Source organism: Geotrypetes seraphini, chromosome 1, assembly GCF_902459505.1.
Source record: "Geotrypetes seraphini chromosome 1, aGeoSer1.1, whole genome shotgun sequence".
Classification (NCBI taxonomy): domain Eukaryota; kingdom Metazoa; phylum Chordata; class Amphibia; order Gymnophiona; family Dermophiidae; genus Geotrypetes; species Geotrypetes seraphini.
Window position 1 is genome coordinate 851,567 of NC_047084.1, and position 25,842 is coordinate 877,408.

The following is a 25,842-nucleotide window of genomic DNA, read 5'->3' on the forward strand; positions in this document are numbered from 1 at the left end:
GTTTGCCCTATTATTGCCATGACCTTTTGAGGCTGTTACCTTTCATGCCTTTTTTGTTTGGACCTGTTCAGATGAACAATAAATTTGAGTTCTTTCTTTTGAAACCTACCTGTGTGAAGCCATATTGTTTTTGGATACAGGATAGTTTATCCACAACAGGGTCTTCCTCCCTCTTGGGGAAGCACGCTAAGGGAATATTATAAGCGTGAGCCGGCCACGCTACAAAATGCAAAAAAAAATGTATGATGGCCTACTGGCCATGCAGGCAGTGAAACTTGATCACCAATTATCAAATCTACTGATCACGACACCAGACTACAAAACTTTCAGAAAAGAAATAAAAACCCTGCTATTCAAGAAATCCATCAAGACAAACTAACGCCACAGGAAGCATTTCAATCCCCCCAAATAACCCACTCAACTATGTAACTCTTCTGGAATTATCCAGATAACATCTTTTGTAATCCGCCTTGAACCACAAGGTAATGGCAGAATAAAAGTCACTAATGTAATGTAATAAAAGGAGAAGATTTTTTTTTGTGATTATGAAATGTTTGACAATTGAAAAGGCCAAAAGTATAGGCTTTTGTCAAGCTCTGAGACTTTTTATTTTCAATAGAGGTCATTATTGCATTATCAAGGTTTTTGTATAATGGAAAAAAATAAGTTTGTGGGTTTACAATAGTAACATTTATAGTAGTGCAAGGGAAAGCAAAAAGTTACACTTTATCCATGATTTAGGATAGTATCTTTTAACTTAGTTATTTACCAAGGAGAAAAGTTTTTCATTTGTTTTGATGGTGTTTGGAAACTCAAACAAGATGATTTTTATCATTTTCAGTGTGTTTTATATTTGGGTGTTTGAGTTTTAGAATAGGTTACTGAAGAGCTGAAGACAGTACCAACTCCTTAGAAGTCAACTTTGAGATTTGTTTTTTCCTGTGTATATGTCTGTAGGCAGAAAGACATAACCCACTTATCTGAACTAGTTTGGCAGAACTAAAAGATAGGAAATTAAGCGGGTAGATTTAAATTGTAACTTTTCTTTCACTCTGCTGACCTTTCTCCTGGAAATTTTCTGCATCAAAGCAGCTATTCAATTCATTGTGCAGTTACAAAGACAAGCAGGTACCTTCCATCCAGTTCTTGATCTCAAAGAAGTCGACAAGTTTCTTAAGGCTCCAATTTTATGAATGGAAACATTTAAGATCTGTGTGTGTAGTGGTGCTTTTATTTTTTTTTGATCTAGTAGAAGCTTACATACACGTTCTCATAAGGAAGTCTCATCATTTCCTGAGGTTATGATCTTGGGATATTTCCACTTTTGTGCTCTACCTTTTAGACTGGCTATGGCACCACATATGCTCATAAAGATGGTAGTGGCAGCTGTCTTACACCCTTATTTAGGTAACTGGTTATTATGGTCCACCCTTATTTAGGTAACTGGTTAATAAGAGCAATATCATTCCAAGAAATCAAAACGGTTATAAGGAAAGCTGTGCACTTCTTACAAGTGTTGGGTGTTCTCTTTCTCCAAAAGCAAACTTGGAAATGTTGGAATATTTGGGTCAAAGTTTAGCACTCCCCAAAGCAAACTGTTTCTTTCTGCAATAAGAAGGGAAAAGTTGCAGCCTGATATAAGCCTTCTCAAACCAGTGGTTTGGTATTTCCTTCAAACATTGGAATCAATGACTGTGACCTTGGTAGCATGGGCTAGGATGCACATGAGACCATTATAAATGTCTCTTCTCTCTCGATGATCTCCACAAAGCCAAGAGTACTGCCTTATACTACCAGTAGCACTAGAATTTGGAGTCTCAATTGGTGGAAATGCAGCAATAATCTAGCTGAAGGAAGGAGTTTGGAAACCCCAAATTGGATGTAAGTCTCAGATTGGAGGACATGTTGTCTCATCAAACAAGCACAAGGTTGGTGTTCTTCAGTAGAAGATTAATGCTCAAACAAAATATAAGGATCCCCTTAGTTCTTTTTGATTTTGTCAGCTACTTCAAAACAAAGTATAAGGATTTTCACCCCCACAGTGCCTATTTCAACAAACAGCAGTAGCCTATATCAACAAACAAGGAATCTGCAAGTGGCAGAAAAAGTGTAAATGTTGATGAATTGGGTAGAGGAGAATATAGAAGACACATCAGAAGCACATGTGGCTAGGACCAAAATATTCAGGTAGATTACCTCAGCAGGAGTTCTCTGTATCCAGGAAAATGAATCTATTAGAGGTTGCTTTCTTGGAAGTAGTACATTTGTGGTAATAGATGCCAACATGTAAGAATGGGGCCAACATGTAAGAATGGGAAGTTTTCCATCTTTTTTTTTTTCAGTCAGAGAATGGATTGCATTACATGTTTCCAGAATATTAACATGAGTAGTATATCAAAGTTCCTGCATACTGTTTTATTTCATTTATCATTTTAATGTTTTAGATTTTTTTTTATATGTGATAATCTCAGGACTGATTCCATAGACATATAGGTGAGACTTGTCATGTTTATATATGATGCTCAGCTTCACCTTTGGTGATAGTTACATTGGTGTTGACGCTTACATTATTTATGTTAATAATATCATTCCTCACTTCACATAAGAACATAAGAATTGCCACTGCTGGGTCAGACCAGTGGTCCATCGTGCCCAGCAGTCCGCTCCCGCGGTGGCCCCCAGGTCAAAGACCAGTGCCCTACCAGAGCCCTGCCTGCGTACGTTCCAGTTCAGCAGGAACTTGTCTAACTTTGTCTTGAATCCCTGGAGGGTGTTTTCTCCTTTAATAGCCTCCGGAAGTGCGTTCCAGTTCTCCACCACCCTCTGGGTGAAGAAGAACTTCCTTACGTTTGTACAGAATCTATCCCCTTTTAACTTTAGAGAGTGCCCTCTCATTCTCCCTACCTTGGATAGGGTGAACAACCTGTCTTTATGTACTAAGTCTATTCCCTTCAGTATCTTGAATGTTTCTATCATGTCCCTTCTCAGTCTCCTCTTTTCAAGGGAGAAGAGGCCCAGTTTCTCTAATCTCTCGCTGTACAGCAACTCTTCCATCCCCTTTACCATTTTAATCACTCTTCTCTGGACCCTTTTGAGTAGTACCGTGTCATTCTTCATGTACAGCGACCAGTGCTGGACGCAGTATTCCAGGTGAGGGCATACCATGGCCTGGTACAGCGGCATGATAACTTTCTCCGATCTGTTCGTGATCCCCTTCATCTCCCATGTGACATTTTGCTATATTTACTTTTATAGTTTCTTTTTTTTTCCTGATATGTATTGGTTTTTTATGCATGGTTCATAATATTTTAATTTCATCATATATATTTCTTTCATGTTTTATAGTTATATGTCATGATTCATTCGTGTTTTGTTTTTATATATTTTTGAAACAGACCTCTGTCTCAGGCAGATACGCCACAACAGAGCCCATGTTGGGTCTTAAAGATAAGATGAAACTTCTATTTGTGTGGGTGTAGTCTACAGACCTCTGACTCAGTTGCAGCAAATTGATAAAGATCTGATTGCGGATATCCAAAAGTTTGGGAAGAAAAGAGGGAGGTGGTGCTGTTGGGTGACTTCAATCTGCCGCATGTGGACTGGAATGTTCATCTGCGGAATCGAAAAGAAGTAGGGAGATTGTGGATGCCTTTCAAGAGGCTATGCTCAGACAAATGGTGATGGAACCCACGAGGGAAAAAGCGATACTAATGGGGAGAGTATCTCTAATGTTTGAGTGGGTGCCCACCTGGGAAATAGCGATCATCAAATGGTATGGTTTGATATAACAGCTAAAGTGGAGGACGGTCACATAAAACTCAGTCCTAGATTTCAAACGTGCTGACTTTTGTAAAATGGGAGCGTACCTGAAGAAAGAGCTGTTAGGATGGGATGACATAAGGGAAGTGAAAAAACAATAGTCTAAGCTGAAAGGAGCAATAAAAATGACTACTGACCTTTATATGAGGAAAATAAATAAAAACAATAGGGAAAGGAAACCAAAATGGTTCTCTAAACTTGTTGCGGAGAAAATAAAGTCAAAAGAGCTCGCGTTCATGAAATTTAAACAAACCCAAGAAGAGGAGTACAGAAAGGACTACCGGGTGAAACTGAAAGAAGCAAAGCGAGAGATACATCTGGCAAAAGCGGAATAGAAAATGGCCAGGAATGTAAAAAAGGGAGAAAAATTTTTTTTACAGATATATTAGTGAAAGGAAGAAGAAGAAAAATGGAATTGCAAGACTAAAAGATGATATGCATTGATATGTGGAGAGTGATGAGGAAAAAGCAAACATGTTAAACAAATACTTCTGTTCTGTGTTCACGGAAGAAGATCCTGGAGAAGGACCAAGATTGTCTGACAAAGTTACACATGAGAATGGAGTAGATACCATGTCGTTCATGGAAGAAAGTGTTTATGAACAACTTGAAAAATTGAAGGTGGACAAAGCGATGGGACCGTATGGGATCCATCCCAGGATATTGAGGGAGCTCAGAAAGGTTCTGGCGGGTCCTATTAAAGATTTTTTCAACAAATCTTTGGAGACAGAAGTGGTTCCTGGGGATTGGAGAATAGCAGATGTGGTCCCTATTCACAAAAGTGGTCACAGAGATGAGGCAGGAAATTACAGGCCGGTAAAACCTCACTTCGGTTATTGGAAAAATAATGGAAGCGTTGCTGAAAGAAAGGATAGTGAATTTCCTAGAATCAAATGAGTTACAGGATCCAAGGCAACATGATTTTACAAAAGGTAAATCATGCCAGACGAATCTGATTGAATTTTTTGATTGAGTGACTGGAGAATTGGATCAAGGACATATGCTAGACGTAATTTACTTAGATTTCAGCAAAGCCTTTCACACGGTTCCTCATAGAAGGCTCTTAAACAAACTTGATGGGCTAAAGTTAGGACCCAAAGTGGTGAACTGGATTAGAAACTGGTTGATGGATAGATGCCAGAGGGTGGTGGTTAATGGAATTTGCTCGGAGGAGGGAAAGGTGAGTAGTGGAGTCCCTCAGGGATCAGTGCTGGGGCTGATCTTGTTCAATATGTTTGTGAGCGACATTGCTGAAGGGTTAGAAGGAAAAGTTTGCCTCTTTGCGGATGATACCAAGATTTGTAACAGAGTAGACACCGAGGAGGGAGTGGAAAATGAAAAAGGATCTGCAAAAGTTAGAAGAATAGTCTAATATCTGGCAACTAAAATTCAATGCAGAGAAGTGCAGAGTAATGCATTTAAACTAAACTAAACTAAACCTTAGGTTTGTATATCGCACCATCTCCACAAGCGTAGAGCTCGGCACGGTTTACAGGGTTAGGTTGAAAAGGAGTTACAATGAAGGGATTAGAAATCAGAAGGATCCGTATATGCTGGGAGGTGAGAGGCTGATATGCACGGATGGGGAGAGGGACCTTGGGGTGATAGTGTCTGAAGATCTAAAGGTGAAGAAACAGTGTAACAAGGCAGTGACTGTTGCCAGAAGGATGCTAGGCTGTATAGAGAGAGGCATGACCAGTAGAAGAAAGAAGGTGTTGATGCTCCTTCACAGGTTGATGGTGAGACCCCACTTGGAGTATTGTGTTCAATTTTGGAGACCATATCTGGCGAAGGACATAAAAAGACTTGAAGCGGTCCAGAGGAAGGCAACGAAAATGGTAGGAGGTTTGTGCCAGAAGACGTATGAGGAGAGCCTGGAAGCCCTGAATATGTATACCCTAGAGGGAAGGTGGGACAGGGGAGATATGATTCAGACGTTCAAATACTTCAAAGGTATTAATGTAGAACAAAATGTATTCCATAAAAAAGGAAAATGATAAAACCAGAGGGCATAATTTGGGATTGAGGGGTAGTAGATTAAAGAGTAATGTTAGAAAATTTTTCTTTACGGAGAGGGTGGTTGATGCGTGGTATGCGTTCCCGAGGGAGGTGGTGGAGAAGAAAACGGTGACAGAGTTCAAACAAGTGTGGGATGAACACAGAGGATCTCTAATCAGAAAATAATGGGTATACATTGAAGGAACTAAGGCCAGTACTGGGCAGGCTTGCACGTCCTGTTTCCCATATATGGACATTCAGTTGAGGATGGGCTGGGGAGGGTTTTGATGGCTGGGATGGTTAAGATGGGCTGGAGTGAGCTTTGATGGAAACTCCAGTAGATGGAACCTGAGCACACTACTGGGCAGGGCTATGGATTTATGGCCCAGAAATATCTGAGAAAAAGGACCATTAAAACTAAATTAATTTATGGAGCTTGTATGGTTGGGCAGACTGGATGACCACTCAGATCTTTATCTTCCATCATTTACTATGTTACTATGTAAATATACAGTAGAATCTCAGTTAACCGGGACTTTCACCCAATCGTCAAAAAAAGAAAATTGGCGGTGAAAAAATAATGTCCCCCAAAACACCAGCAGCAGCGGTCCTGACCCGCAAACCAACCTCCCTCAGACCTCAAAGAACTACAAGTGGCAGCAGTCCTGAGCTGTGAACCCCACCTCCCTCGTGCCCTAAAGCACTAGTGTGGTAACGATCCTGAGCCGCAAAGCCCCATTCCTTCCCTCCCTCAAGCCCCTTATTGACAGAAGTGCAGCGGTCAGCAGAAGGCAGCCTCAAAACGGGCTGCTCGCAGCCAGCCCCAGCAGTGCCTTTCCTCTGATGAGTCACTTCGGACACATCAGAGGAAAGGCCCTGCTGTGGCTGGCCACCAGCAGCTTGTTTTGAGGCTTCCTCCTACTGCGCTTCGAGTGAGGGAGTGAGGGGATTTGTGGTTTAGGACCACCGCCTGCTTCTGCCACTTCGGAGCTTCAAGGAGGAGGGCTTTGCGGCTCAGGACCACTGCCATGCTGGTGCTTGGGAGGGGGGGAGAAAATTGAGACTGTGTTAGACAAGGTTTCTAACAAGTTTTCTAATACACACTCAACCAGAAAATCAGTTATCCGGTATCCACCAATCCAGTCCCTAAGGGTGTTGATAGCTGAGATTCTACTTTAAGTTGATCAGCATTACTTGGAGGTCCTCTGTGCTGTTCTGCTCTTCTCTATGTACATCAGCTTTAGTCACTCAGTCAGTTAAAAGACAGAAAAGCGTCGGGGTCTAGTTTTGTTGAATGCTCTGGATTGGTCTTGTACAGGTACTTAATGCATTTGAAAGTAGAGAATTTTCTCTCTCTACCAAGCAAGGAGTGTCTATTGGCTCAAGGCCTGATCGACATACCAGAAATCTCATTTTTGTCTTGTAGCTTGACTCTTGAGAGGGCAAACTTATAGAAAAGCTATTTATGTAAGGTTACGTTCTAGAAAAGGTCTACTTTTGTTAGCATACAAAAGGGTTTGAAGGATTTTTGAGAATTTGTTTCAAAATAAATGTATTTTTCTTTTGCATTCTTCTGTTCCAGGTACTTTGGATTTCTTGCAAAATGATTTTGACAGAAAACTGGCATTTGCCTCATTGAAGATGCAGCTGACTGCTTTGTCCTGAATTTTGAGGTCTAGTGAAGGGCAAAAGATAGGTTTTGCATCCAGCGTAGTACTTTTTATTACGAGGAGTTAAATGTATCAATTTGCCACATTGTCCATTGATTTCTGCCGATATTTAAACTTATCTACCTTGGATTCCACAACCTTAAAAGATGTTATCCTTAAGACAGTTTTTCTTGTAGCTATTTATTCAGCTAGGTGAATTTCAAGAATTGCAGACTTTGCCCTTTAGAGAACTTTTTAAAATCTTTAGCAAGGAAAAGATTGTGCTTACACCATTTCCATCGTTCCTTCCCAAAGTGGTATTGTCTTTCCCACTGAATCAGACATTTTTAGGCTCTTTTTTATATATATCTTTATTCATTTTCATTCTAAAAACAGTGCATACAAAAATTGCATAACAAGTTGCCTGAAAAAACAGCACGTATATCCATCAGTGAAATACATAAGAATAATTTTCACCCCCTCCCCCCTGATTTCAATATATTCAAGATACCCATACAATAATATTAACAACTCATAAATAAACCAGTCCCTATACATTATCCTTCTTCCTCCCACCCACCCCCCTTCCCTGGATGTAAAAAGTATAACCAAAAGTAAAGGGAAAAACCATTCAATTAGAATCAATAAAATTGGTCAATGGACCCCACATCAGATTGAACCACTTAATATTACCTCTTTGTTCAGACATCATTTTCTCATAACGATAACACAAGCATATCAAATTCCACCAAAAAGTGAAATTTAAGCGGTCACAATTCTTCCAGTTTTTTGTAATCATTTGGCTGACTACCCCAGTCGTCATACCCAATAACCTGTTTTTATGCCTGTCTACTGGAGATGTAGGAGATAACAGTGTCCCATATAATACTGTTTCACATGATGGTGGAACCACAGTCTCCAGAATCAGACTAATATGTCCCCATATAGATCTCCAAAAACTGAGTATCAAAGGACAATAGAACAATAGATGATCCAGTGTCCCTATATCGAAATGACAGTGCCAGAATCTATTTGATGGAACTATCTAATTTCTGCAAACGAACAGGGGTCCAAAAACAAAAAAACATGTTAGTCTCATAGATGCTGACGCCGTACACCTCATCCTCCCAAGACCAAATCCGCCGTACACCTCATCCTCCCAAGACCAAATCCATGGCCATTGAGTAGCAGAAATCTGCTGCTTAATCTCAATGCAACTTGTTTTTGGTTTCTTATTCATATAGCCAGATATTAATTTATACCACTTGGCTGCCTGATGCCCCAGCAAACCTGTCTGAAAGCATATGCACAGCAAGCTATACTGATTTTTTAGATTTCGCCACTCAGGGAACCCCTTCTGAATGGCTTGCTTCAACTGCAACCACTTATATATTTGAGATTTTGAAATACTGAATGATTGTTGCAGTCGTGAAAAATCAAGCATTTTCCCATTAGATATCACATCATCTAGCGTACGTACACCTGCCTGCAACCAATGCTTCCACATGGATTTTTCTACTGGAATCTCTTTTAAGTTGTTAATAAATTTTAAGGTGTTCCATGTGGCAAATAAGATACTATTGTCCAAATAAATTCTGGGCAATTTGATACTCACCGTATGACATAATCTTAATGGGGACATAAGTTGCCATTATAAGTAAAGACAATCTGGAAGATGTTCCATGAGCTCAGGAAGGATCCAATACATACCCTGACACAGTATATAGGCCTGATGGTACCTATAAAAATTAGGGAAATTTACCTCACCTGCCACAATTGGTTTTTGTAAAGATTCTAAAGCTATTTTGAGAGTTTTACCCAGCCAAATAAATTTAGTAAGAATACTATTTAATTTCTTATAAAAAGACCCTTGAAAATAAACTGGCAACATACTCATTTGGTAGCAAATTAGAGGCAAAATCATCATCTTGACAGTTTGAACTCTCACCCCCAACAAGAAAGATGTAATGGGTTCCATTGCTCACACAATTATGTGACCTTTAGCAATATAGATTTTTCATTTATTGTCATTGTATCTTCCAGCGTTTTTTGAATCTAAATACCTAAATATTTTATACCCTCTTCCTTCCAAAGGAAAGGGAATGAATCAAATAATCCTTTTACACAATGTATATTTCGCAGAAAAACCTCCGATTTACTCCAATTTATTTTATATCTAGAAAATTTTCCAAATCAGTCAATCAAATCAAGTAAATGCGGAATGGTATAGTCAGGATTCTTCAAAAGAAGCAAAATATCATCTGCATAAGCAGAGGCCTTATATTCCTGACCTGCATAAGGAATACCTTGTATCTCCTTTGCCTGTTGAATAGCCAATAACAAGGGTTCCAGAGCAATGCCAAAAAGCAAAGGGGATAGTGGACACCATTGTCTTACTCCCCTCTCCAGACAAAAACGCTCTGAAAAATTAATATATAATCTGGCAGAAGGGGAACTATACAAGGTTTGAATCATTTGAATAAATCTGGATCCTTCACTAAACCAATCCATTGCTTGGTACGTCTACTCTACATGATTAAAGGCCTCTGCATCCAAGGACACGGAGAAGGCTGGATCTTCCATGACTTTTATTAAGTTTAACATGGGAAAAGCCAGTCTGGTATCAATTGAAGAATGTCTTTGAGCAACGAAACCCGTTTGGTGCATACTGATAATATAAGGGAGAGCCTTGGCTAAGCGTAAAGCCAATAACTTAGCCAGAAGTTTTCCATCTACATTAATCAAAGAAATAGGCCTGTAATATGAAACCAACATGGGATCTTTATTTGGCTTCGGCAAAACAATAGTTAAAGATTCTGCCATAGTACCTGAAATGCAACCTTTAGTTAGTTATGATTGAAATAATTTTTTAGGCTCTTTAAAATTAGGGTTGTACAGTTGTTTTGCACAAATTGAATGTGGGACATAGTTAAAAAAGTACCTGAAGAATATGGAAGAAATAAGGAAATCATATAAAGCCTTTATTCTTTTTGGTGGAGCCCTTAAAGGAAATGCAGCATCAAAAGCAATAGTCACTTGATTGATTAAAGAGGCTATTGCTTCCTTGAATATTCACTGTGGCCATCCAGTTCCAGATGTTTTGAAAGCTCATTTTACAAAGGTCAATCTACCTTTTTGGCGAAGCACTCCTTAGTTCCTCCTCATGAGTGGCAGCTTGGAAATCTATGCTTTCTTTTGTCCATTGCTACAGTTTGAATCTTTAAGCTCGAAGTGATATGACTTTTGAGGCCAAAGTGTTAGCGGCAGGGTTTTCAGTGTCCTAAGTGTCTGGACTGGTCTGGTGGGGAACATAAGTGGTGGTAGGGGGGGTGGGTTAAATTCTGACATGTTAATTTTCTTTCCTTAATTCCATCCAGACCAGTCTAGAATGCAACCATAGTTTTTAACATCAGTTGGTTTCAATCTCCTGAAGTGTAAAGATTTTGATTTGGGTTAGTTTGTTATTCTATTAGATCATTTGTCTGCAGTCTTTATCCTTTGTTAGTGGTTCTCTTGGCTAAGGTGACCATATGTCCCGTTTTTAGATCCCCTGTCCCGTTGTCCCCACACAGCTTCGGGACATTAAAATGTCCCGTTTTCAGGGATAGCGTCCCGAAGCTGTGCGCGGGGACAACGGGACAGGCGATCGCTTCCTGTCCCTCCCTGCCACGCAAAAAAAAAAAATCCTCCCTCCAGCACCCAATTCAAACACTCCCCGGTCCGCCGCCGCTGCTGCTTTACTTACCTCCCTGCTGCTGCTAATTGCCATCCAGAAGCCTTCTTCCCGGGGAAGGGGGAAGGAAGGAGAGAGGCTTTTTTTTTTTTCTGCGCAGCAGGGAGGGAAGGAGGTAGGCAGGCAGGCTGGGTTCAGGGGTGGGGGTGGGACAAAGTCTGGAAGGCAGTAAGGGGGACATGGGAAGGAGGCACTGAGGGCCTTAAGAACATAGGAAGGAGGCACTGAGGGCAATAAGGACATGGGAAGGGGCACTAAGGACATGGGAAGGGGCACTAAAGACATAGGAAGGAGGCACTGGGGGCACTAAGGACATGGGAATGGGTACTGAGTGCATAGGAAGGAGGCACTAAGGACACAGGAAGGGGTACTAAGGACATAGGCCTGTGCAGAAAGAAAGAAAGGATACACAGTCAGAAGGAAACGCAATCAGAGACTCATGAAATCACTAGACAGCAAAGGTAGGAAAAATGATTTTATTTTCAATTTTGTGATCAAAATGTGTCAGTTTTGAGACTTTATATCTGCTGTCTATATTTTGCACCATATTTGTCTATTTTTCTATAGTTACTGAGGTGACATGGCATATTTTAAAGTCATCTGCCTTGACATCTTTGAACCCCCCCAAATATAAATGATAATTAACATTTTCTCTGCATATACTGTGCTTTGAAGTTTTTTAAAATTTTATGGTTACCATTATGAATTAATAAGATATGTGTACATGAAAAATGAATGGATGGGATTGGGGCAGGGCTAGGGCGGGATTGGGGGCGAGACTGATGTCCTATTTTGATGAAAAAAATAAATGGCCACGTTATTCTTGGCTGAGCAGTTAACATAGTAAATGATGTCAGATAAAGACCTGAAAGGTCCATCTAGTCTGCCCATTAGTTATTCTCATTAAAAATACATTATTAAATTAACTTGTGTCTCCTTTGATATTTCTGGGCCATAGATTAAAGTCCAAGCTATTGTCCTGGGTTCCAACTGCTGAAGTTGCCACTAAGCTCACTCCACCCTATCCAACCATCCCAAAGTGTGCAATAAATCAAAGTGAGAAAATTCACAAATCAAAAGGAATAAATCAACTAAGGTGAATAACAGGTGAAATCTGAGCGGCCCCTAAATGAACCCTACCAGCCAACACCCCAGCAAAAAGTCAAAAAATGGTAAACTTAGCTGAAAAGTGAGATAGAAAGAACATCTCTGAGGCATGAGATTACGGACGCCTCAGGATCCCGGGTTCATCCAGGCTGGTTTCGGGGACGAACCCTTCTTCAGAAACCCATAATCACAACTGGGGTGTTGGCTGGTAGGGTTCATTTAGGGGCCGCTCAGGTTTCACCTGTTATTCACCTTAGTTGATTTATTCCTTTTGATTTGTGAATTTTCTCACTTTGATTTTATTGCACACTTTGGGTGCTCAGTGATGGTGTGCGGGTGGGGGTATATTACCTCTACCTGATCTGTGAAGCGTTGGAGCTTGTCTCCCGTCGCTGCTCGCTCACACTGAGAGCACCCTTTAATTATGGGATTATCCATGCTAGTTTTTACACGGCTTGCGAGGTGTGCACAGTTCTGACCCTGAGCGCCCCCTTTTTTTGAACCCTTTTGACTATTTCTGCCTTTTTGTTGTATCTAGTTTAGGTTGTGGCAGTTTTTCCGGAGTGTGTTTCGTGCCCTGAATCAGTAGCATGGAATGTTGCTACTCTTTGGGTTTTGGCCAAGTACTAGTAACCTGGATTGACCACCATGAGAACGGGCTACTGGATTTGATGGACCATTGATCTGACCCAGTAAGGCTATTCTTATATGGGTACTGAGGCAGTGGGATATAGTGACTTAATTTGCCCAAAGTCATAAGTGGTGTCAGTAGCAAAAATGGGATTTGAATCCCAGTTCTCAGCCGTTCATTCTGAAGGCAGCTGCGAAACCTCCATGGATCAGTGACCTCACAACTCTATTTGCTGTATAAGTAATATATTTATTAGTAAACAATAATAGTCAGCCTACAGAACAAGTTTCCAGCAAATGGAGCCAACAGAGAATATACAGAAAGCTTTCATATATCTGGTGTCTATAATTCCCTAGCAAGCTGACCTTTTATACATTCTTAACAACTTGAGACCACGTTGTTGCATGTTACGTTCTTAATCTCTATTGGCTATTCAGAATTGTCATTTCTCTTATCAGTTCATTGATTATACAACATTTATACTTTTCTGAGTCATATTGAGCTTGATGTCCTGTTTACTAGAAAGGCTTGCCTAATTTCCCGACATGTCCTTTTAATATCAAGAATCATCAATTTCCGAGCAAGGGCTTATATTATTTCTCTGCATAGTTTGACAATTTCATATCCTTGTGGTTGATTTCTGGTAAATCAACTTAGCCTAGGTTATAGAGATGTGTTAATTTCTTTCTGATGTCAGTAATTTTTCCTTTCTCACAATCTTCTTGTTTTCCAAGGTCAGCATGCCTGTTGTGAAAGATGAGTTTCACCTTGCTTATGCTAGCAGAGAGATGTAACAGCTTGTTCAGGCCTGTAATTGTATTATCATATTTCTGTTAATCTGGGGATCTCAGGGATCTCTATCTTCACCTCCAGTTTCATGGAAATCATACCTCTTCACCTGTACAGGCCTTTTCCTTCCCCTTCCTCAATTCTAACCACTAGTTGTCCTCTCTCCCTGAGATGAGCTCAGCTCTCATACTTGACTGCATCCTCTATCATCTTCAAGGACTGTCAACAGCTTTTGTTTATGAGGGTAAATCAAAAAGTAAAGTCAAAATACATTTAATGGCTTTAACAGAAGTAACTGAGCAATTGAACATATCACTTTTCCACATAATCCCCATCAATTAAAACAATGCATTTTTTGTATTGTTCAGCTAGCTTCTACATTCCTGCAGAGAAGTTTTTTAGCTGTTCACGAAGCAAGGTGAGCATTAGTTCCTTAACTTCATCATACTTTGTATTTTGCTCTCTGGGTCGCAGTGATGCACCATGTCTCGTCGCTGGTGACAGTTTTCTCCAGAATACTCGGATCTTCTTTATACCATCTCAGGAACTGGGTTCCAACCTCCACACGCTGTTACTTGTGCAGATCACTAAGCTGCTTGGGAACCCATCATGACCAGACTTTCCTGTATCCCAAGTCATCATGCATTATGGCAGAATGCAGATCCATAACTGATATCCAAATTTTCAGCCAATTGAGACACCATTATCTGTCGGTTTTCTCTAATCAAGGCATCCGCCCTGTCAATGTGCTTTTGTGTGCACAATGTTGATGGGTGACCAGAACGACCTTTGTCGGTTACACCTATTCTTCCCACTTTAAACCTTTTTACCCACTCATAAATATTTCATTGATTCATGGTGCTATGACCATAGTGATTCAATATCTGATGGTGAATTTCAACAGGTTTCACTCCTCCTACCCAAAGAAAGTGTACTACTGCATGTTCTTTGAAGATACAGTCTTGAAATTAAGCACCCGTGTTTCTGACCTTGTGGTTGTCACACGACTAAAAGTCGAGCGCTGCATTGTGTGTAGATTAACTATCCAACAGGAAATGTATAAGTACATATGTTGCATTTCATTGGTTATCACATAATTTAACAATTGCTTTCTATTTTTGATTTGCCCTCGTATCTCAGTTTTAATTATTTTTCATATTTATATTCCACTTCCCTATGAAGCTGTCCTTGATGTTGTCCTTGGCACTGAGTCAAATTTGGTGCTGCTTGGTGCATCAGACAATTCTCTAGTGCTGTTTGTTGACAGAGATACAGTACATGTACAGTTGAAGTTGCTGGGTTTGAAGTGAGAAGCCTTTCCTGCCCATGAATGCCACTTAGGTTCAAATGCCCAAAAAGTCAACTTTCAGGTGACTTCTACTTAATGATCAATGCATTCCCATACATCATTTAACAGTGAGTTTGAGTCATTTTGAATGATCATTCACTAAAGTGTGTTCCTGCTAGAAAAGTACTGTTTCAAAGAAAACTTTGCCACTGACTTATCAGATTTTTTTCCTGAAGATCAGGTTTTCCTTGAAATAGCACTACTGAATTTCTTCGCATATTTCTAAACTAATTTTAGTTGATAAGCACGAGGGTTTTTTTTTTTTTTTTTTTGAAGAGCCCTCTGCTCTGCCATTCCCACTGTTAGAAGTTTAAGTTAAATAGACGCTGTTATGTTAATTCCTGTTAGTCATATGAAAGTATCACACTAGGTGAGTGAGAATATTTTACAAACAGATTATAAGTGTGCTTGAAGAAGATATTCTACAGTGGGACCATGGATAGTAAATATAATTTATTATAGTATAAAAATATTTTTTAAATACTCCTGGACACGTATTTAAGGACTATATCATTGAGCTGTTCAATACATGTTCACTTTTTGATTATTGTAATTTCCTTTGATATAAATTGTTTGCTCACTATCCTATACAAAGTTTTTGCTTTGATGTAAACTTTGAAATGCGCAAAAAATAATACTACTGGACAAAAACATAGGAGTCTTAAGAATAAAACCAAAATATTAAACTAGTGTGTCTAAGAAATATGTGCATTGATAACTTGAAACATTTACATGGTCTTATTACTTTCATATACTGTTAAATTGCTGTAGATAAATAGTTTGTGTGCCTTTTGATTATAGGAGGCAGACGTGGAAAGGTGAAAGGGCCAACATTCCGCATATCAGGAGTGCAAGTGAATGCAAAACTAGTCATCTCTCATGAGGAGGAACTGGCACCCTTACACAAATCCATTCCTTCTGATGCAGAAGAAAGGAAAAAGTGAGCTGACTTATGTGGTGCTAGAATTCATTTTGCTCTGACCAATATCACATAAAATTTTTTTCAAACAGCAGTGCTTGCTATTCCTTTGGGCACCCTGCAGAGTCATACACAGGGCTGGATCTATTATTGTGAGCCTTTGTTCTTGCCTACCTTTATTTTAGTTTGTCATTGTAGGGACCATGTGCTATAGCTCCTTCCAGTATCTTGTAGTTAATGGGGTGTAACTCTGCCTATAATGTATAACCATTTCACAGTGACTATGATCTTCCTGTTTCTTTGGATTGTGAATGGTGTCTTTGTCATATCCTCAGCCCCAGCAAACCTGAGGAATGGAAGACCTAAGCTGAGAATCAGACCTAATCCCTTTCATGATAGTACACAATGCTGGCACTGAGCTATTGGGCAGGCTTCTACTTAAATATTTTAATGGAAAAAAATTATTCCATTAATAGACTGTGAAAGTGTTTTTACATTTATATAATCATTGGATTTTGTAATCTTTAAATGTACTGCATTTTTATATGACAGAATTTAACTTTATTTTTTCTTTCATTAGGTATACCATCCCTTGCCACACCAGGGCAGCTCACTTTGATATAGATTGGGGCAAAGAGGATGATGCTAATCTTTTAATAGGAATCTATGAGTATGGTTATGGAAGCTGGGAAATGATCAAAATGGACCCTGATCTCAATTTAACACAGAAGGTATGATCATTTTCAAAATAGCACAGATACTTCTGACTATGTGTGTTTGTTTGCAAGAAAGAACTATCTTAATTTTGTAGTGTTTACTATTCCAAAATTTTCTGAAGATCCTACTAGAGAATGACACGGGGCCAAATTTGCCTCTGTAGGATCTATCTCCATTCCTGTCCCGTCTCCATGATTTATGTCCCTGACCCATCTCTATAAGCACTGTCCTCATCTGCACAAGCCTCAATCACTTGAGGCTTGTGCAGATGAGGACAGAGCTTGCAGGGATGGAACAGGAACAGAACTTGCGGAGATGGGACGGAGATGGAGTTAGATCCCACGGAGAAAAATTTGTCCTCATGCCATTCTCTAGATCCTACCCCATAAGGGTTTGAAGGAAACATCTTTACTCCAAGATTTGATTATTGAACAGCAATGTTCCACTCAAGATATCTGTGAAGCCTGGCTGAAACCAGGAGAAAAGACTTCCTTGAACCAAACTGATTTGTCTTTTTATGTTGGGAGAAAGCAGTCTTGAGAGAGACTTGGGAGTGCTGGTGGATGCATCACTGAAGCCATCTGCACAGTGCGCAGCGGCCTCAAAAAAAGCCAACAGGATGCTGGGCATCATAAAAAGGGGCATAACAACCAGGACGAGGGAAGTCATCATGCCACTGTATCGAGCGATGGTGCGTCCGCATCTGGAATATTGCGTTCAATATTGGTCGCCGTACCTCAAGAAGGACATGGCGGTACTCGAGAGAGTCCAAAGGAGAGCAACGAAACTGGTAAGAGGGCTGGAACACTGCCCATATGCCGAGAGGTTGGATAGGCTGGGGCTCTTCTCTCTGGAAAAAAGGAGGCTCAGGGGTGATATGATAGAGACCTTCAAGATCATGAGGGGCATAGAGAGGGTGGATAGGGACAGATTCTTCAGGCTGAAGGGGACAACAGGTACGAGGGGGCATTCGGAGAAACTAAAGGGAGATAGGTTCAAAACGAATGCAAGGAAGTTTTTTTTCACCCAAAGGGTCGTGGACACTTGGAATGCGCTACCGGAGGACGTGATTGGGCAGAGTACGGTACAAGGATTCAAACAGAGACTGGACGGATTCCTGAGGGATAAAGGGATCGTGGGATACTGAGAAAGCTAACCAGAAAATAAGTATAGAAACCCGACCAGGTCGTGCATGTGCAAGACCGGAGGGCTAGGACTTTGATGGGAAGATAGCACTCAATGGGAAACCAGGGTGGCATGGGGGCCCCTTCTGGTGATTTGGACAGGTCGTGACCTGTTTGGGCCACCGCAGGAGCGGACTGCTGGGCAGGATGGAACTATGGTCTGACCCGGCGGAGGCACTGCTTATGTTCTTATGTTCTTATGTCCTTAGCGTGATATGACTTTCAAAACTGAACACAGCATTCCAAGTGGGGCCTCATCAACAACTTATACAGGGGCATCATCACCTCCTTTCTTTTGCAGGTTATGCCTCACTCTATACAGCCTAGCATCCTTCTGGCCATGGCCACCGCATTTGTCACGTTGTTAGGTCACATTGAAATCAGACATTGAGGTCTTTCTCCTCATCTGTGCTTATCAATTTCTCCTCCTATCTTATATCTCGTTTGGATTTCGGAACCCCCAAGTGCATCTCTCTGCACTTCTTTGCATTAAATTTTAACCACCAGATCTTTGCCCATTCTTCTTATTTTTGGAGATCTCTTCTCATTGTTTCTACTCCATCCAGGGTATTCACTCTATTGGCTATCTGCAAAAAGGCAAACTTTTCCTTCTAACCCTTCAACAATGTATCTCGCAAATATAAACAGAATCGACTTCAGTACCAACCCTTGAGGCATGCCATTATTCACCTTCCTTTCTTCCAAGCAAATTCCATTTTCTACTACTCTCTTTCTTGTTGGTCAACCAGTTTCCAATCCAGTTCACCACTTTGGATCCTAAGTTCAGCCTTTTTTGCTTATTACATTACATTACATTACATTACATCAGGGATTTCTATTCCGCCATTACCTTGCGGTTCAAGGCGGATTACAAAAGGTTAGTTTAAGGACAGAATTACAATGAATAAAGAATTACAGCGTTACAGAATGACAGAATTATATGAATTGTAGAGCATAGCTAGAGAGGTAATATGAAGATCTTGAGGGCTTTTAGTGGTTGTGTTGTTATTTCTGTTTTAGGAATTTCTTGAAAAGTGTGGTTTTTATTTCTTTTCTGAACGTCTTATAGTCTGGGGTGGTCATCAGAAGGTTGGAGATTTGGTTATCCAGTCTTGCAGCTTGTGTGGCTAGGAGGCCGTCATGTTGTTTTGTTCTTTTCACTTCTTTGGATGGGGGGGGTATGAATGGGGAGTGCGTTTTTCTGTGTCTGGTGCTGGTTGCTTGGATGAGGCGATTATTCAGGTATGATGGGCTGTCTCCGTGTAGTGTTTTAAATAATATGCAGTAAAATTTAAATTGGATTCTTTCTTGGATTGGGAGCCAGTGTGAGTTGATGTAGGCTTCAGTGATGTGGTCGTGTTTTTTCAATGAATAGACGAGTCTTAAGGCTGTATTTTGGATTGTTTGGAGTTGTCTTATCGTAGTCGCCGGACATGGGAGGAAGAGAATGTTACAGTAGTCCAGTATTCCTAGTACTAGTGATTGTACTATAAGTAGGAATTGTGTGCATTCAAAGAATTTTCGGACTTGTCTCAGGTTTCTCATGATTGCGAATGATTTTTGAGTTGTTTTGTTTATTTGTGGCTGCATTGTGCAGCATCTGTCTATGGTCATGCCTAGTAGTTTTATGGTTGTTTGGATGGGATATTTGGTTGCGTTTATGTCTAGGATGGTTGTGGTTTGGATCCTGTCGTTTTCTAGGAGGATGAATTTGGTTTTGTCTTGGTTGAGTTTAAGTTTGTGATTTTCCATCCAGGTTGTGACTGCTTCCAGTGTGTGGTGAAGTTCCTCTGTCATGGTATGTTTGGAATGATCGTATGGGATGAGGATGGTGATGTCATCTGCATAGCTATAGGATGTTATGCCTAGATTATCCAGATGGGTTCCTAGAGAGGCAGTGTATAGATTGAAGAGGGTGGGGGACAGTGGAGATCCTTGTGGTACACCGCATGGGTTTGACCAGGATTCTGATTTTTCTTTGTTTGATTTTACACTGTAGGTTCTGAGTTTTAGGAATCCTTTGAACCAGGAGTATACTTTGTCTGAGATGCCTATTGCATCTAGTATCTGTAGAAGGATGTTGTGGTCTACTAGGTCGAATGCTGCCGATAGGTCCAGTTGTATGAGTAGCATTTTTTTCCCTATACTAAGTTGTTGTCTGACGGTATCCATGAGGGAGCCTAGTAATGTCTCTGTGCTGAAATTTGTTCTGAATCCTGATTGCATGGGGTGTAGTAGGTTGTGGTCCTCTATGTAATTGGTGAGGAGTTTGGCTACTAGGCCTTCTGTTATTTTGACATATAGCGGAATTGAGGCTATAGGTCTATAGTTGGAAGGGAGGTTTTGTGGTGCCTTTGGGTCTTTTTGGATTGGGGTGATGACAATTTCGCTGAGGTTGTCCGGGAATGTGCCCTCTGTGAGCGTGAATTGGATCCATTGTAGAATTATGGTGCGGAACTTTATACTAGAGGTGGTAAGGAGATATGGGGGGCAATGGTTGAGGTCACAGGAGGCATGGCTGTATTTTTTGTATAATTTGTTAAATTCTGGCCATTTTATGTTTGGGAATTGAGACCAAGTTCTGTCTGCTGCGATTGCTTCTTTTCCTGTGGGGTGGATTGTGATTAGATTTTGGTTGGATGGGTTGAGTATGAGTGTGGCTCTGGTGTTGGTGATTTTATTCTTGAAATGTTCTGCTAAGATGGTGGGTGATGGTGGAGGTGTGTTGGTGGTGGTAGTGTATGGTTTGGTGTCTGTTAATTCTTTTAGTATTTGGAAGATTTTTTTGGAATCTTGTGTTTCTGTGCCTATGAGCTTGGTATAGTAACTTTTCCTCTTGTCTTTTAGTAGATTTTTGTATTGTTTGTTGATTTTTTTCCAGTCGGTTTTTGTTTGTTCTTGATTCTTTTTTCTCCATTTTCTTTCTAATCTTCTACACTGTCTTTTGAGTTGGAGTAATTCATTATCAAACCATTGGTCTGATTTCCTTCTGATTCTGGTTTTGGTATGTAGGGGTGCCAGTTTATCAAGTATGTTGGCGGATACATTTTTCCAGTGGGAGATGAAATTTTTTGGGTCGCAGTCTTGGATGGTTTCGTCTACCTTTGACCAGAAGATGGTTGGGTCGATATGTTTGCGTGAGGTATATGTGGTTTTTTTTGTTTGAGGTGTGTGTTTGGTTTTGGTCCAGTTGATGTTGAAGTTAAAGATGTAGTGGTCTGACCATAGTGATGGGGACCATGTTCCGTTAGGAGTTTGGATTTCTTGATTGGTTGGTTGGTGAGTCATGAATGCTGCAATGTCCAGTTGATGACCTTTTTCATGAGTGGTTTGTGGGTTTAGGATCTTGAAGGATAATGCATTGAGGAAGAGTCTTATTCAAGAGTCTTCTGGAAGGAACCATATCAAAGGCTTTGCTGAAACTCAAGTAGATTACATCTAGTACATGTTTTATCCAGTTCTTCGGTCACCCAGTCAAAGATATCAATAGATTTCGTTTGGCAGGACTTTCCTTTGGTAAAGCCATGTTGCTTCGGATCCTACAACCCTTGAGTAAATTAATGTAAACCGTTCTGAGCTCCCCTGGGAGAACAGTATAGAAAATTGAATAAATAAATAAATATTGTAATATCATTTATCCTAGGACAAACAGGCAGCATATTCTAGTTTAGTTTTAAATTCTTTATTCATTTTTACACTTTCAATAAGTGAAAACAGTAAAGAATACATTTTATACGTAAAACAACACTTAATATCCTTACATGACTTATAAAGAGCAGCATATTCTTACATGAGTGTGACGTCTCACATGAGGATAACGTCATCCATGGAGCCCGGTATGGACAGTGAAAAGTACACCGGCACTTTTAAGAAATCAAAAGCTTTAAGACTACCCGCTACTGCGCATGTGTGAGTGCCTTCCTGCCCGAGGGCTCACAGTACCTCAGTTCTTTGTTTTCAGCAGAGCAAAGAAGTTGTGTTTCTAGAAGCTGTGTTTCCTTCGCTAACCTCACGTTCGTTTTTCTTTAATTTATATTATTTAGGGGGGGAGGATTCTCTAAAAAGACTTAATTTCTTTTCTTTCCCCTTTTCCTCTTTGAGGGTGGGGGTTTAGCGTTGTGATTGGCGGGGTTTTTTTCTTCTCAAAATTGAGTTTAATTTAGCTGATCAAGTTTTCCTGTCCATATCAAAGCCGTTGACAGGATTTAAGAAGTGCTGTCAATGCCAGCAGTATATTTCTATCACTGACCCACATAACTGATGTATCCAGTGTTTGGTGCCTGAACACTGGGTGGAATCCTGTATTTGTTGTTCCACCCTTCAAAAACGTTCACTTTAACAAGGAAAACCTATTCAGTCACAGTATACCAGATAAATCTTCATCATCCGTACCATCAGTTCCTGCATTGACTTCAGCATCAGACTTCCCTTCACCTGGGAAACCTGTTAAGAAGCCTTCTACTCGAGGAGTTAAGATGGCGTGTCGCCGGTAACCACGCTGAGGAAGGCTACTATCGGAACTTATTTTACTTCCACTGTTTAGCGTTCTGAATTCCTTTAACATGGGTAAGAGAAAGGGGAAAGTAAGGACTTACCCCTCCGAGTCCTCTCCCCTTCCCCTTTCCACCATGGAGAGATTCGTAGTCCGAACAGCAAACATCCCCGGAGCGGGTGCTGGCAAAGGGGCGGCCTTACCCGTGCTCAATGTCACGCTGAGCCCGGAGGAGCGACTTCCACCCTCTGACCCAGGCATGGTGATGCTGCCGGAACAAGCATTGAGCACGCAGGCTGTGATTGGCGCTGCGGATTATTCAACGGAGGAGGGTGGTATCCAGAGCATGAGAGGAGAAACCAGTTTGCTGGGAGACAATATGGGAGCAAGTTCTGAGCTCCACCTGGTTACTGAAGGTGCTGTAGGAGGTACAGAGGAGAGGCACGGAGAGAGTTCCAGGTCTGAGAAATTTGATCAGCGGCAGGATATTGGTGAGCAGCAATTACACCTCTGGTTAAACCTCCCCATGTTACTTTAGACTCTATCTGGGACGCTGTAGCTCGCTTGGAGAAGATTTTCATTGGAAATAAGTTTTTGGTGGACAATTCCTTGCAAGACTGTAAAACACGTATTGTCATCCAGGAGGCAAAGAATTTTGAGCTTGAGAAAAAAGTAGAGGAAGTTCAACAAAGTCTTAAAGATTTAAAATCTAATACCTTGATTTATGGACAAGGTATGACTGGACTGAGGAATAAAATGGAGAAAATGGAGAATTATACCCGTAGGTTGAATCTGCGTTTTATCAATTTTCCTCAATCCAGGACTGTAGCCCCCATTGAACTGCTTAAGAAATATCTGATAGAAGTTCTGGGGGTTCCAAAGGAAACTGTGCCTCCATTTTCTCGAGTCTATTCTATGCCGGGGAAGAAACGACAAACTTCTTCCCAAGGAGAACTATCGATGGACAGTTTAAATGTAACACAATTATTAGATTAATTACTCAATAGAGAGATAAGTTCCTTAGTAATCTGTGGCTAACAGGGACTATTTTTCAATTTTTCACAGCTATAAACGTTTAGAATACAAAATACTTGTGAGTGCAAAAATTATAGCGATAATAAAATTATATAAATAATTAGTGAAGTGCTCAGACCTGATAACCCATTTAGTAGTGATGTCACCACTATGAGGTTAACTAGGGGACCATCATTGCATTCACTTGTCCCCTACCATCCCTGATTATTAAATACTTTGTCTTAACTAGTGGTGGTACTTATCTTCGTTCAGGGGTTGTTCATGTTGAAGGTGTTAACTCTCATAGGTGACTGGTGTCTATTAAAGTGCTCGTGCTTCTTTAAAATTGTTGTTAGTTTCTTAGGTGATCTCCCGTCCCCCCGACCCGGATTTCGTCTCTTCGTCAGGGAGGGACACTAAGAAATTTCAAACAGCGAACTAAAAATAAAGTATACTAGGTTATATTTTTACCATCTAAGCAGTTATTAAATACTTGAAATCTCTTATATCCAGTTTCTAATATACATTTTATTTGTTATTAAATTACCTGATATCGGCTCGCTATGAACAGAGAAGTTCAGAATGGACTGAGCGAATGAGGCTCACTTCACTGGGTGAGTGTTATATAGAGAAGCTGGCCGGAACTTAACTTATAAACTTGTTGACAACAACCGGAAGTGAATGCAACATTGTAAGATTACTTCGCTGGCAATGGATCTATATTGCCAACCATTCAATATCTAGATTTAATCCTGCTGGCTGCAGGGTCTGCCAGTTATATATCAGACGCTGTTCTTTCAAAAAAAAAAAAAAAAAAAAAAACACAATTATTAGAAACATCTTTGGAAAAAGAGTGTATAAGAGCCACACTCCTAGTTACATTGTTTTTGAATCTGACAAGGACTGGGTGATGAGAGTGTTTTTTCGTAACTCTGATAAATTGTTTTTGGGAGGTAAAATTTGGGTTTTCCCTGATGTCTGTGTAGACACTCAGGAGAAAAGGAAGCAATTTTTGGCTCTACGCCCTCAGGTGATAGCCCTGGGTGCTCATTTCTTTTTGCGTTTTCCTTGTAAATGTTTGATATTGTATGAGTCAAATAGATATCTTTTCTTTGATCCCAAACAATTGGAGGCTTTTCTTGAGAATAAGCGTAAAATACAGGTACAGGTATCGGGTCAGGGTGAAAGAGTATAATTATTATAATAATTATTAGTAAGTGGAAAATTGTAGTAGTTTAGGCGGTGAGACGTTGTCATTATTGATTTAATTAAGTTTTTTTTTCCTTTTTCTGAGATGTGCCTCTTTTTCCTTATCCTCTTCCTATCTTTAATTGAGGACTTACAGAGAAAGTTGCTATGAATATATTTGCTTCTTGAATTTCAAATGGGAAATATTATCTAGTGGTTTGTTTTTGTAATTAGCAATATGCTTTCTATTTCTTAATGCATTTTTATGTTGTATGTTTATTTAAAATTGCATAAATAAATAATAAAAAAAAAAAAAAGAAGCCTTCTACTTCTCAACTAGTGTTGCAGGTCTCGTCAGCATCGAGTCCCTTGATGCAGGTTCTCCTTCTGTATAGGTGATGTCTCCTACGTGGCGTGCATCCTCTTCAAGGTCTCCCAAACCCAGACACCCTCCAGTACCATTGATACCCATTCAGTCTCAGGTATCAGTACCAGATTTTCAATCCTAGGTCAATGATTTCCTGTGTAGAGAGCTTGATAACATATTAAAACTAATCTCCACGCCAGTGTCAGCACCAACTTCATCAGACCAACCCAACCTGAGTGTAGTTTTCATAGGGCACAGGGTACCGCTTCGGAGCCTGCCTCCAAACATTGCTCTGCTTCGCATCGATGTTCATCTTCAGAGCGTCAAGTCTGTATTCAGAGGGCATCGACACTCGATCCAAGCGCCGATGATCGTCTTCATCTGAGCATCTTCGAAGCATCAACGTATATCTGCACATTGGGATTCTACACCGAGGCATCGACATTCTTCATCTCATTGAGATTCTGCATTGATGCATCGAGGGCCATCCTCGGGTCATTGAGACACTTCATCAAAACATCAACATTCTTCAAGACATCAATGTTCATCTAAACAACAATGTTCCCAATCTAATTCTTCTTCAAAGCATACATCGAGATACCGGCGATCCCAGTATCAAGTCGGTACCGACGTCATAAAGAATCCATGAATCTTGTTCAGGACTCAGACTTAATGTCAGATCAGAGTGGCTCAAAGAGGGGGGGGGGGGGGGCGATTTGTCGGCTCCTGAATCTTATGATATACCTTCAGCACTGTCTCCCCCACTGCCTAGGAGAAGATCCCTTCCTAAATGTCTTTCTTTCACCAAGTGCATCAGGCAGTTGAGTAAAGAGCTTCTTTTAATACAAACAAGGAATCTTCAGGACTGTTTAGCAAATATACCTTGC

At 40.4% G+C, this 25,842-nt stretch overlaps 1 protein-coding gene across 6 annotated transcripts in view; it reads left to right on the plus strand.

Moving 5' to 3' along the window:
* The window catches only part of CHD1 (chromodomain helicase DNA binding protein 1), a 621,819-nt gene that overhangs the window by 429,602 nt on the left and 166,375 nt on the right, over window positions 1-25,842 (plus strand). For all 6 annotated transcript variants that reach the window (XM_033962744.1, XM_033963070.1, XM_033962661.1 and 3 more), the window contains 2 exons: window positions 15,876-16,014; window positions 16,574-16,724. In XM_033962744.1, the coding sequence (XP_033818635.1) occupies window positions 15,876-16,014; window positions 16,574-16,724 (290 nt within the window). The remainder of the gene's footprint in view (window positions 1-15,875; window positions 16,015-16,573; window positions 16,725-25,842) is intronic.